The sequence below is a fragment of the Muntiacus reevesi genome, chromosome 22 (assembly GCF_963930625.1).
Source record: "Muntiacus reevesi chromosome 22, mMunRee1.1, whole genome shotgun sequence".
NCBI lineage: Eukaryota > Metazoa > Chordata > Mammalia > Artiodactyla > Cervidae > Muntiacus > Muntiacus reevesi.
The window spans coordinates 46,350,962-46,370,879 of record NC_089270.1 but is presented as its reverse complement, the minus strand read 5'-3'; the positions used below and the strand labels follow the sequence as shown (position 1 = coordinate 46,370,879).

The 19,918-nt window shown below is 41.4% G+C and overlaps 1 protein-coding gene across 2 annotated transcripts in view; it reads left to right on the top strand.

The window, feature by feature from the left end:
- The window catches only part of SPATA18 (spermatogenesis associated 18), a 53,107-nt gene that overhangs the window by 17,830 nt on the left and 15,359 nt on the right, over positions 1-19,918 (top strand). For both annotated transcript variants that reach the window (XM_065914317.1, XM_065914316.1), the window contains exons 5-8: positions 4,922-5,017; positions 7,139-7,384; positions 9,017-9,329; positions 10,901-11,059. In XM_065914317.1, coding sequence (XP_065770389.1) covers positions 4,922-5,017; positions 7,139-7,384; positions 9,017-9,329; positions 10,901-11,059 — 814 coding nt within the window. The remainder of the gene's footprint in view (positions 1-4,921; positions 5,018-7,138; positions 7,385-9,016; positions 9,330-10,900; positions 11,060-19,918) is intronic.

The following is a 19,918-nucleotide window of genomic DNA, read 5'->3' as shown; positions in this document are numbered from 1 at the left end:
GAGGAATGCAAGTTATCTTCTTTCAAAAAGAATTGCTTATTCTTAATATTTAAGTTTAAAAGGAAAATAGTGGCTCATGTAAAATGTAGATATTTGCAGATACGTAACATGATGTGTGTATATGAGTTGGGAGCCAGTGTCTTTGAATTCGGTGATGGGATTTCTATATTATGATCCCTAAGACTCTGGCTTCCTTGGCTCCATTCCTGAAGTTCCTCCTCCTTCATAGGCCCACTATCAGTTCATATGTAGAAAAAAAAAAAGACTGTAACATGCAAATCTACCTTTGGGAAGGAAAATAAGAAAAGATGCAGACAGGAAAAGAATGAAAGATCAGGTAGAGAGAAAAAATAAGAGAAAGAGAGAAAAAGTAAAACGAAGCAGTCTGTATCTGTCAGTTACGGTCTATGTATGCCTGACTAAGAAGCATTCAAGATTTTGGAATAATTTTGAGATACAAAAGTGTAATTTGAAAAAGTTAAGTAATGTCAGGCAATAACAGACCTCAGATGTATGCTATGTGCAAAGCCAGGGTAGCAAGCTCAAGGAATCACTGCAATGAAAATTGCAAACTCTGGGTTTGTACTTGAGGGAGATAGACAAATGTGATGCAACTGCTTTCAACTTATCTAACAAAAATCCATCAAAAGATATTTCTCTTACCGCAGCATTGCTCCATGGCTGACCTGCAGACGGCAGCAAAGGATTCTTTTGTCACTAGTTAGGGCTTATGAAAAGAATAAAGAATCTGCCTACAATGCAGAAGACCTGGGTTCGATCCCTGGGTCTGGAAGATACTCTGGAGAAGGGAATGGCAGTCCACTCCAGTATTCTTGCCTGGAGAATCCCATGGACAGAGGAGCCTGGCGGGCTACAGTTCGTGGGGTTGCAAAGAGTCGGACACGACTGAGCGACTAACACCCTACACAGGGCTTATGATGGAATACCGTGTGGCCTTCTGGCTTGTTCTGTGCTGAGATTTCCTTCTAAAGAAAACATCTCTATTGATCAATTGATTTAGTTTTTCCCAATTATAAAAGTTATACACATTTCCTTTTCAAGATACATATAATAAGAGTACAAAGGTGAAAATCACCTGTTAGTTTATGCCTATTAGCATTTTTTGCATATTTTACTGTAGATATTTTTCCTTTCACACACACACACACACACACACACACACACAGAGTTACCTCCCCACACACTTATTTTTCCAATTGGAACCATTGTCAGCAGTTTTATAGCTGTAGCAGTCAAGATTTACAAATGTAATGTGCACAATGCATAAATTCCTCTGAATTTCTATGACTTAGTTCAACTAATGTCAATTGATTTGGAGAGGGGTAAGGAGGAGCTTTAACCCTGCCACTTCTTTTCTGGTTTATCGTAGTTCTTTTTGTGTAAATCTTCAGTTAATTCCAAGTTCGGACTTCTGTTAGGGGCTATGTTTGCCCTTTCAAGGAGTCTCACTGTCTCTTCCTTCCTTAGATGGCTGTCTAGGGGTGGAGGGATGCGTTTGTACTCTCCTGGTGCTGGAGGAGAGGGGCTCTGGGTCTTCTACTTCCCTCTGGCTTCTTGCTGCCTTGGTTCTGCCTGGGCACTAGAGTTGGATGTTGAGTTGTGGCTTGTTGGCTAGGCTTCCTGGGGCATTTGATGGCCTCTGCTGCCGCCTCTGGTTATGAGGCAAATCTCTGTGACCTTTCTGGTTCTTGACTTCAGGCAGCACCCATAGGAGCCAGGAATTCCTACCTCCCTCTCTTGTCACCACAGCTGTGTAGTTACCCATAAGAGGTATCAAAAGCTATGACTGCGTGATTTTTTTTTTAAAGTGTTTATCTGGAAATAATGTCAAATACAGAAAATTTGCAAGAATAATACTAAAAATACCCATGCACCCTTTCATATGCCTTTTGCCCTGTTTACTTTATCACTTGTACTTATACTTTATCTGTGTGTACACTCCCCTCCCCCATTTGAAAGTTGCACACAGTAAAGTGCTTGTTTTTTCCTCTAAATTTCCTACTTTTGTTTTGGTTTAACCCATTTGAGGTTCATATTCTATTTCTCAAGGCATCAGAAATGATGGAGGCTGTTCTATGGTAGCCAGCTCTCTCCTCCACCACTCCATTTCCCTGTCTCTCAATCCAGGATGCTCTCTACTGTGGCATGAAGGGCCCATCCAAGGAGGTTCCCAGGTCTAACCTTGTGGAGTCCAGTTTGGGAGTGACTCAGTTCCCGAGGAGCCAGTTCCAGTAGAAAGGGGACAGGTCTGCCCAGGTTTGATGAGCTCTAGACAAGGGAAGACCACTAGATTTCATGCTGGGACTCTGGTTAGAAGCCTCACGTGTTCTCACTTCCCATGTCCAGTCTATTGGAGGACCCAGTGGCATCTGCCCCCTAAACATCTCCTGCACACGCTCGTTTCTATACTGCCTCTGCTGCTTTCATTCATTCCACAGGCGCTCGCCTCTAACACTTGCCTTCCACCTGGCTGCCCTGGGTCTGTTCTTGCTCTACTACCATCCATTTTCCACACAGGAAATAGAGATATATTTTTATTATAGCAAGTAACTCCCCCACATCCAGCTTAAAGCCTCTTAGTCACCCCTTATTGTACTTAGAAAAAAAATTCTAGATTCCTTCTCAGAGCTCTCCCAGCCCTGTGTGATCTGACCCTCCCTCTCATTCCATCCTCATCTCACGCCAGGCTCCCCTCACCCAGGCTTCCCTCTGCTTCCTCACCTCGCAGGCCTTGCCTGCGTCCTTTCAGAAAAGCAGAAGTCTTCTGCTGGTTCTTTGCAAGACTAGCTTTTTCTTGTCTTCCAGGTCTCAGCTTAAATGTGACTTAAATGCTCCAGAGGGTTACCGTCCTGTATCACTATTCTGACACTGGTATATTCAGCACCCAGCATCGTGCTGGCACATAATAAATTCTCAATAATTTGCTGAATGAATGAATAAATCTATAACGAAAAATAATTATGTTAGCCTGTTTAAAACAATGCCTGTCACATGAAATCTACCCCCTTTCTTCTTTCTGTATATCATCCAAGGGGGCCAAATTAGCCCTCTTGCCCCCTTTTTGTTCATATGCATGTTAGCTCACACACATGGGCTGGGTCTGTCTTTTTAAATTGAAGTGTAGTTGATCTGCAGTGTTGTGTTAGTTCCTGCTGTATGGCGGTGTGATTCAGTTACACATATACACACACACATTCGTTAACACGCTCTTTTCCGTTTTGGTTCATCACAGAACATTGACTCTAAGTCCCTGTAATGCACAGTAGGAGCTTGCTGTTTATCAATTCTCTATACAGCAGTTTGCACCTACCAACCATACGCTCTACTCCTCCCTCCCCCATACTCTCTCCTATGCCTTGTCTTGAGACAAAAAGCAAAACAAAGGAAACGAAAAATCATCACTGTTCCTACTCTTCTCCCTTTCTTGGTCTATTTTCTTCTTTTAATATTCCACAATTTTCTCTTGATAAAAGTGTTCATTTTCCCATATATACTTTAAAAAATCTATGACATATTCACATTTAAATTAAATCATAGTAATTTCCTTTTAACTGCCAACATCCCTATTATGAAGTTATCGCTACTTTGGTTTTAGTTTAGACTTTAGGCATTTCATTGTTTCACTCATTCATTTCTTTTTTTTTAATCTACTATATGATAGGCACTGTTTAACATGCTACAGATAAAGAGATCAATAAAATAGAGTCTTTGCCTTTCAATAGTTCACAGTTTGTTTGTAATGAAATTATAGAAGTGAACAACTGTGGGAGGAGCTCAGAAAGGGAGACAAACTTTGCCTGAGTTAGACCTGGTCTTTGGAGATGTATTCATGGATGAGTGGGCATTTGTTGGAGGAGAAGGATATAAGATGGGATTTGGGGAAACTCACACCACTTCTTCAATTTCCTCATTGCCTGGGACCAGTGGGGTCTTGATAGGAATCTAGCTAGCCCATTATTTCGCAGTCTGCCTCACTGTATAGGGGAGGCCAGAGTTTGACCTTCCATTCTTCTGTCCAAGTGTAAGGTGGAAGACTGGTGTAAGTTTGGATAGCAGTTGCAATCTCTTGTTCTCAGAACTACTGTGATGAAAGAGACAGAGTGTTCCAGGGATGTAGGGTCAGAGATGTCCGGAAACCTTTGCTACGATCTGTCGCTGTGTGAAGATAGCGTCACTGAGAACCATTGGTCCTTGTCCAGTGGCATCCTTCGCATTCTCATTTCCTTTAATTTAGACCTAAAGAAACAGTATGATTTATTATGATTTGCCTACAATGAGAGGAGTCTTTGAAACTAACAATGACCAAACTAGGTTGAAAATCCAAGAAAATTGTGCTCAATTAGTGGTGGAAGTCAGAGGCAGGAACACATGAGATACTTGGTAGGTGAGTGTAATTGTGAAAGACTTTCTTTATAGGTCAGCAAATAATTTTTTTATATTTAGTAAGTCCAGGAAAATTAAGTCAAATACAATGCTACAGTGCAAAGTAATAAGAATAGGTATTAATATATTACAAAAAAATAGAGATTTTATTGAGAGAAGCAACCTGGGGATTTGGTGTAATTAGAGAAGATGAATTAGGAGGGTGAGATGAAGAGATTGAACAAGTTTCTTTGTACTTTACATTTTAATATTGGTAATTATTATGTAGTCTTGTAGGGGTAGTAGCACTGAAATTTCTTTGTGTTTGACATTTAGGAAAGATGCTAGCATGTTTTTGCATACCAGTGTGCCATAATATTTGTAATATCATCTGATTGAATGCAGATGTCTTATAATTTGTTCTTGTTTATGTTGAATTTATAGCATATGGCAAAAGTTCCCCAGAGAAACTATGCCTTAATTTAAAAAGTCTGCCAGTTTTGGAAAGTCTGTCTTTAGTTACTGATTTCTCTTACAGTATGGCTGAGACTGAAAAGACTTTTGAAGAACCCAAGAACAGATCTGCCATATCCCTTTTGGCTGCAGAGGAGGAAATAAATCAGCTAAAAAAGCAGTAAGAAAAAAAAATGACAGAATTATTGCAGGCTGCTAATTAATCTTTGAATTAGCTTTTTTGGTGCTCCATGACAATACAAAAGAATCTGTCCACAAAGAGGAGAGGCAGCAATATTTTTATTAATATTTTATATACTTTTCTTATTACAAAAGCAGTCAGTTCAGTTCAGTTCAGTCTCTCAGTCATGTCTGACTCTTTGTGACCTCATGGTCTGAAGCATGCCAGGCTTCCCTGTCTATCACCAACTCCTGGAGCTTACTCAAACTCATGTCCATTAAGTCAGTGATGCCATCCAACCATCTCATCCTCTGTTGTCCCCTTTTCTTCCTGCCTTCAATCTTTCCCAGCATCAGGGTCTTTTCAAATGAGTCAGTTCTTCCCATCAGGTGGCCAAAGTATTGGAGTTTCGGCTTTAGCATCAGTCCTTCCAATGAATATTCAGGACTGATTTCCTTTCGGATTGACTGGTTGGATCTCCTTGCAGTCCAAGGGACTCTCAAGAGTCTTCTCCAACACCACAGTTCAGAAGCATCAGTTCTTTGGTGCTCAGCTTTCTTTATAGTCCAACTCTCACATCCATACATAGCTACTGGAAAAACCATAGCTTTGACTAGATGGACCTTTGTTGGACCTTTGTCTCTGCTTTTTAGTATGCTGTCTAAGTTGGTCATAGCTTTTCTTCTCTTTTAATTTCATGGCTGCAGTCACCATCTGCAGTGATTTTAAGCCCAGGAAAATAAAGTCTGTCACTGTTTTCCATTATTTCCCCATCTATTTGCCTATCTACTATAGAAAATCTTCAAAACATAGTAGAAAGGAACCAAAAACCTCTCATAATTCCAGAGCCAGTTCACTGTCACCATTGGATATTTCTTACAATTAGTTCATTAAAAATAAAGACAACAAAATATAAGTATACAGTTGTGGACCCCATTTTTTCATTTAATATTTTTCTCTATTACCAAGAAAAAAAAACAGAGCTTAGTTTTAAATAGATCCATCATATTTCCTCATTTGAGTATTTCCCTAATATTAAATATTTACTTTGATGCCAATTTTCAACATCAGAAATAATTTTTGTGGCAAATCTTAGTTTAAATTTCAGATTGTTAGTCTCTAAAGATACATTTCTAGAAGGGGAAAATAAATACTGGTCCTTTAAGGTTATACCTTTTTAAATCTTAACTTTGCTTTCCCCCAAAAGAGCAGTAGTAGTAAGGTACATATATACACATTTCTATGTCTTCATATATGTTCCAGTTGTTCTGATTTCTTTAGGAACACCCATAAATTTTAACTTGAAGCACTGCTCTGCCTTCCACTTCTAACTCCCCTCTCATCATCATTTCAATCTCTTAATTTTCTAGCTGATAAATCTTCTCAAATTCTTTATCTCCTATTACTCAGCAATTCTTGTAGCACCTACTTTGTTCTTCATGGTTTCTAGGGCAGCGTTTAATTCTGCTACTGCATTTTCAGCTCCTCTGTATCCTTCTTAATCTTACCCCTTCCCTTTTCTTCTCACACCATGGTCATTTTCATTACACCGTGTTCTCGCCTTATGACTTTTTCTCCCTGGTATGATGGCCACACCTCTCTGTGTGTACTGAGGATGCCCATTTTATTTCTAAAGCTTTGCTCCTTTCCGTAGTACATTATTTTTATAGGTCCACACATCTGCTTAGTGTTGTGGATGTTATTCAATTTCCAGTGAAGTCCCCCCCGCCTCCCACATTCTGAAGCACTAGTGATCACGTCTTGACCAGCTTCTGGAGTAGGTTTTGGAGGTCACTTCTTCCAGAGTTTTGTGCAGTGAAGCCATCCAATATAGAATAGGATGACTCTGCATTGCCTCTGCAAGGATTTCATGACTCTGCCCACAGCTTTGGCTAGAAGATTTGCACACCTGTCTTTTCTTCGGGAGCTTTCCCATGCAAGCTGCAGACACGGTGTGGTTCCCTGACCCTGTTTATTTGTTTATTCTGTTAATTTGTTCTTGTTCCTATTTCCATGAGTTTTCCAAGGCTAAATAGAGTAGCCTCCTTAAGTATGCCAATTGCGGTTTATCACCTTTCCTCCATCCCTACCTCTCTCTTTCAAACCTTTGTTTCTGTTCAGGCTTAAATCTCTTCAAGCCCAGGAAGAATCCCGCCACAGAAATTCAGATCGCAGGAGATCAGAGAAGCGGGGCTCTGAGCGTAGGAGAGTGGAGCTGCGGGGCTCGGAGCAGCGGGTCTCTGACCTGGACAAGCGGAGCGCAGACAAGCGGAATGCAGAAGCCGTGTGCGATTACGAGAAACAGCTCCGAACACTGAAGGACGAGATAGCTGTTCTGTCTGCTGAAAAATCTGTACTTCAAGGAAGGTCTGACAAACTCTCACAGATCTTTTCATTTCAGCCCCCTTTTGCCAAGTTAGTGATCAAAGCCCGACTCGGTAAAGGAAAAAAACAAAAGTAAAATGATATCCTGAACCCAAACCCCAACAGTATGAAAAATTTTGAACTGTAGAAGGCTGGTTTCTCTAACTGCTCCCTTCCAGAGAGAAAATACCTCCTGGATTTACAATACTTGGGCACTAATTAATTTCAGACTGACACCGAAGCTTACAGAATGGAAATGAGATGTGCAAAAGAAAGTTTGTGGCTTGAAACCAGATTTGAGTGCCTATAACGCAAAAGGCAGTACTCGTGTTGAAACACTTGATACCTGTGTTGAAACACTGTTCATGATAGAAGGGTCCTGTTCTCTGAGACCTAGGCATCCTCTCTCCAGAGATGACCCAGTGTCACTTTACTGCCAGGCATTTCCTTTTTACATCTCATTTTGTCAGGTGGGCTTTGTAGGTAAGGGAACGTGAAATTGCCTTTTATTGATGGACAAAATGTTAAGACAGGTGTTAAGACAGTGTTAAGTGAGGTCAAAGCAGGGTGTTTCTCTGCCTTTTCTTGTGTTCACACTTCCCTCTTCCCTGCCAGTCCCAGTGTGCCCAGATTCAGGCTAACATCAAAGCCACGCCTACCCCAGCTCTCCATTTCCCTATATGTCACCTTAATCTTTCATTCTGGGGAATCACTCCATCAGTGGTGCAGGTGCCAGCTTGTACTAGCTCCTGGGGACCGATTCTGTGCATTTCTACCTAGCTCCAGGTTCAGGGACATCACATGAATAGTTTGAAATTGCCTATGGTGGGACTGCTTGCTGCACTGGGGAAATTGGCAAACACGATAAATGAGGGCTCCGCCCACCTCCACCTTCCACCTTCAGAGAGGCTGCCTTGCATTCCTTTTTGCCCCACCTTTTGCCCCATAGTTCCTTCTACAAAACTTTCCCTTAGGATTAGCTTTTCTGATCATTTATTATGTACTTGGTAGCAATATATAATACCTTTCACTGACACAATGCTTTCGATTCACCAAGTCCCTCCCCATATTCTTCCAACCCCCACCACCATCCTAAAAAAGGGCACAAATTATGTAGGTGAAAATGGAGGGTCTGGAGAGGAGACATGACTGCAAATGGTTTCACTGTTATAGAAGGAGAACACATTTTCTTTCTCACTGTTCAACCTGTTTATCTCATTTTGTACCAGAAAGCTCAGCGATGTGTCAGTCGCCGGAGGTCAGGGTAAGAAATCTGACTTCTTTAACCCTGGCTCTTGCTAGCTGTGTTACTCTAGGACAGCCCTGGTAGCATTTATGAGCCTCAACCTCCTCATCTGTAAAATGGCCAGCAATCACTGCTGACCTCACCTGGCTGTTTGAAGGGTAAACTGATGTGCTGAGTGAGTGAAAGTGAGTGATAAATTCTCATGCATCAGGCAAATATAAAGTACTGTTTTTCTTTTGTGGAGACACAGTGCCTCTCACAGGGAGCTGCTCTCCTTGCCTCTGCCTCCGGTGGCTTCTGGTTTCTGGGGAGAGCAGCAGCTGGAGTGTAGGAACAAAAGGGAGGAGGGAATCGGAGCTCTTCCCTGCCTGATTCTGGTTCACCGACAGGTCCGCCAGGAGCCGGTCTCCCAGCCCTGCCCCTTGCAGCCGCGGCCACAGCCACAGCCGCAGTCACAGCCACAGCCGCAGTCACAGCCGCAGCCGCAGCCGCAGCCGCAGCAGATCCGCCAGCCCCGCCTCTGCCAAGGCCAGGACCCCGTCCCCGAATCGCGCCAAACTGTCCAGCGTGGCGCGCAAAGCCGCCCTGCTGTCCCGGTTCAGCGATGCCTACTCCCAGGGCCGCCTGGATGCGCAGTGCCTGCTGCGGCGCTGTATCGACAAGGCCGAGACGGTGCAGCGGATCATCTACATCGCGACCGTGGTGCGTGAGCCCCGCCGTGGGTCGCGGCGCTGCCGTGGTTCCCGGGCAGAGCGGGCGGGAAGCCTGGGTAACCGCGACAGGACGCTCCGGAAGACTCGCAGGGCCTGAGGTCGCTGAAGCCGGGTGGGCTTCCGCTTCCTCCCTCCCTCCCTTCCTCTTTCCTCTCTTCTCTTCTTTCTTTTTCTCTCCTTCCTTCTTACTCTCCTTCCATCCACCTATTACAAATATTTGCGATGAATTATTTTTCACACTAAGTAACCTTTTCTTATGGGCTTCCCTGGTGGTTCAGTGGTCAAGAGCCCATCTTCCAATGCAGGTTTGATCTCTGGGTAGGGAGGAGCCCCTGGAGAAGGAAATGCCAACCCACTCCAGTATTCTTGCCTGGGAAATCCCATGGACAGAGGAACCTGGGGCGGCCGGGGAGAAGGGGTGCTACAGCCCATGGGGTTGCAAAAGAGTTGGACACAACTTGGCGACTAAACAACAAAAACAAACATTTGATTGGTTATCTTCCATTCTTAGAAAAATCAGAAAGCTCTGAATATTTTAACTCTTTTTTTAATTTAAGGAAGCGCAGTTACTGAAGTTGCTAATATAACAGCTATTTGAATATGGAAAATTAATGAGTGCTTATATATAATCTTCAGTTCTATGGGTACCATATTGAGATACTAAGAACCTGTTATGAGAACAATTAAATATTACAAAACAAAACAAAATATTGGTGTAAGAGAAGAATTATCAGAATATTTTGAATATTATCCTATGCTTATTATATATTAGGAGTCAGCAAACTATGACCCCTGGGTCATAGCTGGTTCAGGCCTGTAATTCTAAGAGAAGTACCACCCAGGAGCTATCATACAAGAATACTCTTACATTTTAAAGGATTGTTAAAAAAAAAAAATAGTGACAAAAACAGTTGGACCCACAAAGCCTAAAATGCTTACCATCTGGCTTCTTACAGAAAAAAGTTTGCCAACCCCTGGGTTATAGAGTTAAGAATCACATACTGACTTGTTATAGTTCTGTAATTGTAGAGGCCATATCTTTCATGCATAATTGAGGTTTTCCTGTGCCTGCTCATAACAGATATTAAATAAATATTTTCTGAATTAATCTATGCCAGGAAACATGCCAGATGCTTGATATGTGTCTATGTATGACATCACCACTAGATTGATAATTTTCTCTTATTTCTTGATCAGTAATATGATCATGCTGTGGGGACAAAGCATCAACTGGCATCCTTCAAGTATTTATATAACCACAGGTGATTTTATTTCCTTGAATGCCTGCCTTGTCCTGATTCTTGAAATCAGGGTTATCAGAACAATGATCAACTATCTCGAAATTAGTGAATATAGGTAATCTAATAGATGATGGATAGAACATGTATTTACACACTTTCCAAAATTTAGTTGTGTATTTTCTCCCAGATTAAAAATAGTTTTGACTGCTAGGTTGAGTTTTCAGAAGTCCAATATGATGCTGAATTTCTTTGTTCCTTGCTTTGGACCTTCTTTACTCCTCTCCTCCCACCAAATACATTGGCTGTATTTTATGTGCAGGAGGCGTTCCATGTGGCCAAAATGGCATTCAGACACTTCAAGATCCGCGTGAGGAAATCACTGACACCCTCTTGCGCAGGGTCAAATGACTTTGAGGATGCTGTCTCGGATTATATCATCTGTCATCTTGATCTATATGATTCCCAAAGCAGTGTTAATGTAAGTGTTGGGTCTTTTATTGGGACTGGTTTGCTACAGCTGCTGCATTGAATGCTAATAACTGAGAAATCCATCCAGTGCTTACTATCACTTCTGATAGTTTATGGTGAACGATGTCGGATTTGTGATCTCTGAAGAAGATTTAACTTTGGGACCAGGGACCAGGCTTGATCACTCAAGAACTTTTGTGCAGCAGAGTTTTATTAAAGTACGAAAACGGACAGAAAAAGCTTCTGACATAGACATCAGAAGGGGGATGAAGGGTGCCCTCCTTGCTAGTCTTAGAGAGCCTTATATACTTTTATCAGACCCACTCCCACAACATGCATCTTAAGTTGGTTTTTCCAGTTGTCATGTATGGATGTGAGAGTTGGACTATAAAGAAAGCTGAGTACCGAAGAATTGATGCTTTTGAACTGTGGTGTTGCAGAAGACTCTTGAGAGTCCTTTGGACTGCAAAGAGATCCAACCAGTCCATCCTAAAGCAGATCAGTCCTGAATATTCATTCTGAAGCCGAAACTCCAATACTTTGGCCACCTGATAAGAAAAACTGACTCATTTGAAAAGACCCTGATGCTGGGAAAGATTGAGGGCAGGAGGAGAAGGGGATGACAGAAGATGAGATGGTTGGATGGCATCACTGACTCAATGGACAGGAGTTTGAGCACGCTCCAGGTGTCGGTGATGGACAGGGAGGCCTGGCGTGCTGCAGTCCATGGGGTTGCAAGGAGTCTGACATGACTGAGCGACTGGACTGAACTGAACTGAACCAGACCCACTCCCACAGTATACAAGTTTTAAGATTAACAAGATTAGTAAGAAGGTTCTTGTTAAGGAGAAACATATCCTTGAGCAAGATACATTGTTATATTGACTAAGACAAAGCAATGTAGAAAAAAATGTTTGTTCTTTTCTCCTCCTTGAGAGCCTTGGACCCCTTGCTCCTCCTCAGGAGCCCCAGACTTCTTATCAACCTGCCTAGGGATTGACTCTCTCACTTCTACGTACATAATGGAAGAGCAGGAGTGAGCAGCATCCAATGTACTTTATAGAACCAGTCATTATTGACTTTCTTAGACTTTTTTTTTTTTTTAATTAGTTGGAGGCCAATTACTTCACAACATTTCAGTGGGTTTTGTCATACATTGATATGAATCAGCCATAGAGTTACATGTATTCCCCATCCCGATCCCCCCTCCCACCCCCCCCTACCCGACTCCTCTGGGTCCTCCCAGTGCACCAGGCCTGAGCACTCGTCTCATGCATCCAACCTGGGCTGGTGATCTGTTTCACCATAGATAATATACATGCTGTTCTTTTGAAACATCCCACCCTCACCTTCTCCCACAGAGTTCAAAAGTCTGTTCTGTACTTCTGTGTCTCTTTTTCTGTTTTGCATATTGGGTTATCATTACCATCTTTCTAAATCCCATATATATGTGTTAGTATACTGTAATGTTCTTTATCTTTCTGGCTTACTTCACTCTGTATAATGGGCTCCAGTTTCATCCATCTCATTAGAACTGATTCAAATGAATTCTTTTTAATAGCTGAGTAATATTCCATGGTGTATATGTACCACAGCTTCCTTATCCATTCATCTGCTGATGGGCATCTAGGTTGCTTCCATGTCCTGGCTATTATAAACAGTGCTGCAATGAACATTGGGGTGCACGTGTCTCTTTCAGATCTGGTTTCCTCGGTGTGTATGCCCAGAAGTGGTATTGCTGGGTCATATGGCAGTTCTATTTCCAGTTTGTTAAGAAATCTCCACACTGTTCTCCATAGTGGCTGTACTAGTTTGCATTCCCACCAACAGTGTAAGAGGGTTCCCTTTTCTCCACACCCTCTCCAGCATTTATTGCTTGTAGACTTTTGGATAGCAGCCATCCTGATTGGCGTGCAATGGTACCTCATTGTGGTTTTGATTTGCATTTCTCTGATAATGAGTGATGTGGAGCATCTTTTCATGTGTTTGTTAGCCATCTGTATGTCTTCTTTGGAGAAATGTCTGTTCAGTTCTTTGGCCCATTTTTTGATTGGGTCATTTATTTTTCTGGAATTGAGCTGCAGGAGTTGCTTGTATATTTTTGAGATTAATCCTTTGTCTGTTTCTTCATTTGCTATTAATTTCTCCCAATCTGAGGGCTGTCTTTTCACCTTACTTATAGTTTCCTTTGTTGTGCAGAAGCTTTTAAGTTTCATTAGGTCCCATTTGTTTAGTTTTGCTTTTATTTCCAATATTCTGGGAGGTGGGTCATAGAGGACCCCGCTGAGATTTATGTCGGAGAGTGTTTTGCCTATGTTCTCCTCTAGGAGTTTTATAGTTTCTGGTCTTACATTTAGATCTTTAATCCATTTTGAGTTTATTTTTGTGTATGGTGTTAGAAACTCTTCTAGTTTCATTCTTTTACAAGTGGTTGACCAGTTTTCCCAGCACCACTTGTTAAAGAGGTTGTCTTTTTTCCATTGTATATCCTTGCCTCCTTTGTCAAAGATAAGGTGTCCATAGGTTCGTGGATTTATCTCTGGGCTTTCTATTCTGTTCCATTAATCTATATTTCTGTCTTTGTGCCAGTACTATACTGTCTTGATGACTGTGGCTTTGTAGTAGAGTTTGAAGTCAGGCAGGTTGATTCCTCCAGTTCCATTCTTCTTTCTCAAGATTACTTTGGCTATTCGTGGTTTTCTGTGTTTCCATACAAATTGTGAAATTATTTGTTCTAGTTCTGTAAAAAATACCGTTGGTAGCTTGATAGGGATTGCATTGAATCTATAGATTGCTTTGGGTAGAATAGCCATTTTGACAATATTGATTCTTCCAATCCATGAACACGGTATGTTTCTCCATCTGTTTGTGTCCTCTTTGATTTCTTTCATCAGTGTTTTATAGTTTTCTATGTACAGGTCTTTTGTTTCTTTAGGTAGGTATACTCCTAAGTATTTTATTCTTTTTGTTGCAATGGTGAATGGTATTGTTTCCTTAATTTCTCTTTCTGTTTTTTCATTGTTAGTATATAGGAATGCAAGGGATTTCTGTGTGTTAATTTTATATCCTGCAACTTTACTATATTCATTAATTAGCTCTAGTAATTTTCTGGAAGAATCTTTAGGGTTTTCTATGTAGAGGATCATGTCATCTGCAAACAGCGAGAGTTTCACTTCTTCTTTTCCTATCTGGATTCCTTTTACTTCTTTTTCTGCTCTGATTGCTGTGGCCAAAACTTCCAAGACTATGTTGAATAGTAGTGGTGAGAGTGGGCACCCTTGTCTTGTTCCTGATTTCAGGGGAAATGCTTTCAATTTTTCACCATTGAGGGTGATGCTTGCTGAGGGTTTGTCATATATAGCTTTTATTATGTTGAGGTATGTTCCCTCTATTCCTGCTTTCTGGAGAGTTTTAATCATAAATGAGTGTTGAATTTTGTCAAAGGCTTTCTCTGCATCTATTGAGATAATCATATGGTTTTTATCTTTCAATTTGTTAATGTGGTGTATTACATTGATTGACTTGTGGATATTAAAGAATCCTTGCATTCCTGGGATAAAGCCCACTTGGTCATGGTGTATGATTTTTTTAATATGTTGTTGGATTCTGTTTGCTAGAATTTTGTTAAGGATTTTTGCATCTATGTTCATCAGTGATATTGGCCTGTAGTTTTCTTTTTTTGTGGCATCTTTGTCTGGTTTTGGTATTAGGGTGATGGTGGCCTCATAGAATGAGTTTGGAAGTTTACCTTCTTCTGCAATTTTCTGGAAGAGTTTGAGTAAGATAGGTGTTAGCTCTTCTCTAAATTTTTGGTAGAATTCAGCTGTGAAGCCATCTGGTCCTGGGCTTTTGTTTCCTGGAAGATTTTTGATTACAGTTTTGATTTCCTTGCTTGTGATGGTTCTGTTAAGATCTTCTATTTCTTCCTGGTTCAGTTTTGGAAAGTTATACTTTTCTAAGAATTTGTCCATTTCTTCCAAGTTGTCCATTTTATTGGCATAGAACTGCTGGTAGTAGTCTCTTATGATCCTCTGTATTTCAGTGTTGTCTGTTGTGATCTCACCCTTTTCATTTCTTATTTTGTTAATTTGGTTCTTCTCTCTTTGTTTCTTAACGAGTCTTGCTAATGGTTTGTCAATTTTGTTTATTTTTTCAAAAAACCAGCTTTTAGCTTTGTTGATTTTTGCTATGGTCTCTTTAGTTTCTTTTGCATTTATTTCTGCCCTAATTTTTAAGATTTCTTTTCTTCTGCTGACCCTGGGGTTCTTCATTTCTTCCTTCTCTAATTGCTTTAGGTGTAAAGTTAGGTCATTTATTTGGCTTTTTTCTTGTTTCTTGATGTAAGCCTGTAATGCTATGAACCTTCCCCTTAGCACTGCTTTTACAGTGTCCCATAAGTTTTGGGTTGTTGTGTTTTCATTTTCATTCATTTCTATACATATTTTGATTTCTTTTTTGATTTCTTCTATGATTTGTTGGTTATTCAGAAGCGTGTTATTTAGCCTCCATATGTTTGAATTTTTAACAATTTTTTTCCTGTAATTGAGATCTAATCTTACTGCACTGTGGTCAGAAAAGATGACTGGAATGATTTCAACTTTTTTGAATTTTCCAAGACCAGATTTATGGCCCAGGATGTGATCTATTCTGGAGAAGGTTCCGTGTGCACTTGAGAAAAAGGTGAAATTGATTGTTTTGGGGTGAAATGTCCTATAGATATCAATTAGGTCTAGCTGGTCCATTGTATCATTTAAGGTTTGTGTTTCCTTGTTGATTTTCTGTTTAGTTGATCTATCCATAGTAGTGAGTGGGGTATTAAAGTCTCCCACTATTATTGTGTTACTATTAATTTCCTCTTTCATACTCATTAGCGTTTGCCGTACATATTGCGGTGCTCCTATGTTGGGTGCATATATATTTATAATTGTTATATCTTCTTCTTGGATTGATCCTTTGATCATTATGTAGTGTCCTTCTTTGTCTCTTTTCACATCCTTTATTTGAAAGTCTATTTTATCTGATATGAGTATTGCAACTCCTGCTTTCTTTTGGTCTCCGTTTGCGTGAAATATTTTTTTCCAGCCCTTCACTTTTAGTCTGTATGTGTCTCTGGTTTTGAGGTGGGTCTCTTGTAGACAGCATATATAGGGGTCTTGTTTTTGTATCCATTCAGCCAATCTTTGTCTTTTGGTTGGGGCATTCAACCCATTTACATTTAAGGTAATTATTGATAGGTGTGGTCCCGTTGCCATTTACTTTGTTGTTTTGGGTTCACGTTTATTCAACCTTTCTGTATTTCCTGTCTAGAGAAGATCCTTTAGCATTTGTTGAAGAGCTGGTTTGGTGGTGCTGAATTCTCTCAGCTTTTGCTTGTCTGTAAAGCTTTTGAATTCTCCTTCATATCTGAATGAGATCCTTGCTGGGTACAGTAATCTAGGTTGTAGATTATTCTCTTTCATTACTTTCGTTATGTCCTGCCATTCCCTTCTGGCCTGGAGGGTTTCTATTGATAGATCAGCTGTTATCCTTCTGGGAATCCCTTTGTGTGTTATTTGTTGTTTCTCCCTTGCTGCTTTTAGTATTTGTTCTTTGTGTTTGATCTTTGTTAATTTGATTAATATGTGTCTTGGAGTGTTTCGCCTTGGGTTTATCCTGTTTGGGACTCTCTGGGTTTCTTGGACTTGGGTGGCTATTTCCTTCCCCATTTTAGGGAAGTTTTCAGCTATTATCTCCTCGAGTATTTTCTCATGGCCTTTCTTTTTGTCTTCTTCTTCTGGAACTCCTATGATTCGAATGTTGGGGCGTTTCACATTGTCCCAGAGGTCCCTGAGGTTGTCCTCATTTCTTTTGATCCTTTTTTCTTTTTTCCTCTCTGCTTCATTTATTTCCACCATTCTATCTTCTACCTCACTTATCCTATCTTCTGTCTCCGTTATTCTACTCTTGGTTCCCTCCAAAGTGTTTTTGATCTCATTCATTGCATTATTCATTTTTAATTGACTCTCTTTTATTTCTTCTAGGTCTTTATTAAACATTTCTTGCATCTTTTCAATCTTTGTCTCCAGGCTATTTATCTGTAACTCCATTTTGTTTTCAAGATTTTGGATCCTTTTTATTATCATTATTCTAAATTCTTTTTCAGAGAGATTCCCTATCTCCTCCTCTTTTGTTTGACTTGGTGGGCACTTGTCATGTTCCTTTACCTGTTGGGTATTTCTCTGCCTTTTCATCTTGTTTAGATTGCTGTGTCTGGAATGGGCTTTCTGTATTCTGGAGGTCTGTGGTTCCTTTTTATTGTGGAGTTTTTACCCGGTGGGTGGGGTTGGACGGTTGGCTTGTCAAGGTTTCCTGGTTAGGGAAGCTTGTGTCAGTGTTCCGGAGCGTGGAACTTGATTTCTTCTCTTTGAAGAGCAATGGAGTGCCCAGTAATGAGTTTTGAGATGGGTCTATGTGTTAGGTGTGACTTTGGGCAGTCTGTATGTTGACTTTCAGGGCTATGTTCCTGCGTTGCTGGGGAATTTGCGTGGTATGTCTTGCTCTATAACTTGTTGGCTCTTGGGTGGTGGTTGGTTTCAGTGTAGGTATGGAGGTTTTTGGACAGTCTCTTATTACTTAAAGTTCCATGTAGTCAGGAGTTTTCTGGTGTTTTCAGGTTTTGGGCTTAAATCTCCTGCCTCTGGATTTCAGTTTTATTCTTCCTGTAGTCTCAGGACTTCTCCAACTATACAGCACTGATAATAAAACTTCTAGGTTAATGGCGAAAAGATTCTCCCCCGTTAGGGACTTCCAGAGAGGTTCACAGAGTTACATGAAGAAGAGGACAGGGAGGAGGAAAATAGAGATGAGCAGGAGGAGAAAAAGGGGGACTCAAGAGGAGAGAGACAGATCTACGCAGTCGTCTGTTCCTAGAGTGTTCTCCGTAGCCCAGACACCCATAAAGATTCACAGAAGTGGATTGGGAAGAGAAGGGGAAAGGAGGAAATAGAGGTGTTCTGAGGTAGAAAACAGAGAGTCAAGACTGGGAGAGAATAATCAACACACTCCTGAATAAAAATGGAAACTGAATATTGGATTCTTAAATGTTCACAGTTTATATCATATACTGAAGAACAAAAATTAAAAATCTAGAGTAGAGGTTAGACTCTTAAAAATATTATATTAAAAACAAAAACAAACCCCCCCCCCCAAAATTTTAGAAATATATATGAGGTTCGGTTTAAAAATAGGGCTTCTCTTCTTTTTTTCCCTTTCCCCTTTGTAAGGTTATAGTGTATTGAAAATGAATAATTAAGGAGCAGTAGAGGAGTACTATAGGACTTTAAAAGAAATAAGAGAAAAAGAAAAATAGAAAATAGAAGAGAAGAAGGAAAAAAAAAAGAAGAGAAAAAAAAAGAGGAAAAAAAAAATTTTCCCTAACTAAAAAAATCGTAAGAATTTATAAAAATGAAAGTTAAGGAGTAATGGGGGAGTAATAGGGAATTTTAAAGGAAAATAAAAGAGAAAAAATAAAAAAGAAAAAATAAAATAAAATAAAATCTTTTTTTTTTTTCCCTTACTTAAAAAAAAAAAAAAAGTAAAGTAAAAATATATCTAGGAATTTCTCTGGAGCTGTTGCGGTCAGTGTGGGTTCGGCTCGGTTTCAGATAGCTCCTCGTTCCAGCTTACACTTCTCGATATCTACAGGCCCCTTGCGGTGTGGTCAGTGTTTCCTACAGGGATTTTAATCTGTTGCACCAGTTCCTTCTGAAGCGGTTCCCTTTGTTTATTTGGCTTCTGTTTGCCGGTCTCTTCAGGGCCTCATTTCCGCCCTGACTTAGGCGGGCAGAGGTGGACTCTTATTCAGGTAGCTAGTTCCGTCGAGCTGCAGGGTGGGGCTGGCGCTGAGGGGCGGGGCCGGCGCTGCTCAGGCTCCAGCTGCTCTATATGGAGCATGCACTGCGCGCGGTTCCAGCCCTCGGGTGTTCCGCCAAAGGTCGGAACAGAAAGCTGCGCCTGCTCCCTGTGCCCTCCCCGTCAGAGCGGTCCAGGCAGCCAGGGGCTTGGCGGTCGCACTCTTCCCGGGTGTGGCGCGCCCACTCCCTTCCATGGTCCCAGTCTCAGATTCCGCCGGCGCCAGTTCGGTGCGTGCGCCTTCTGCCCTCCGCGTCCCCAGCTCCAGTCCCCGCCCGCGCCGGTCGGGTGCCTGCGCCCTGTGTCTCGCCGCGACCCTCCCGGCGGATGTCAACCGTCCAGAATCTCGGTCCCTTTGTTCTGCGAATGGCCGGCAGTGTGTTCGGGCCGGTTAATTTTCTCTCTCTTTTGCTCTCCCACAGTTCAAGCTGGGAACTCGCATAAGCTCCCTCTGATTGTCCTCAGGGCACTCAGGCCCGGACCCTGCCCCAAGTAATGCCGCCCGCTCCTCTCCGTTCCGCCCCCACTTGCTGGTGGCGGATGCGGGCGTCTGGGGTACTTTTCTGCTGGGAGTTGCTTTTAGGCTCGTAATCTGTGGGTTTTATTTATTGTTTCTGTCCCAGTCAGGTTGCCCTCCGAGATTCAAACACTTCCCCCAGGCCCGCCAGTGTGAGGGTTCCCCGGTGTCTGGGAACGTCCTCTATTAAGACCCTTCCCGGGACGGATCTCCGTCCTTAGCTCTTTTGTCTCACTGTTTATCTTTTATATTTTGTCCTACCTCCTTTCGAAGACAATGGGCTGCTTTTCTGGGCGCCTGGTGACCTCAGCTAGCGATCAGAAGTTGTTTTGTGAAGTTTGCTCTGTGTTCAGTTATTCTTTTGATGAATTTCTAGGAGAGAAAGTGGTCTCCCCGTCCTACTCCTCCGCCATCTTCTTTCTTAGACATTTTATGGGGAAACTATTTTGAGCTTTGTAGTCC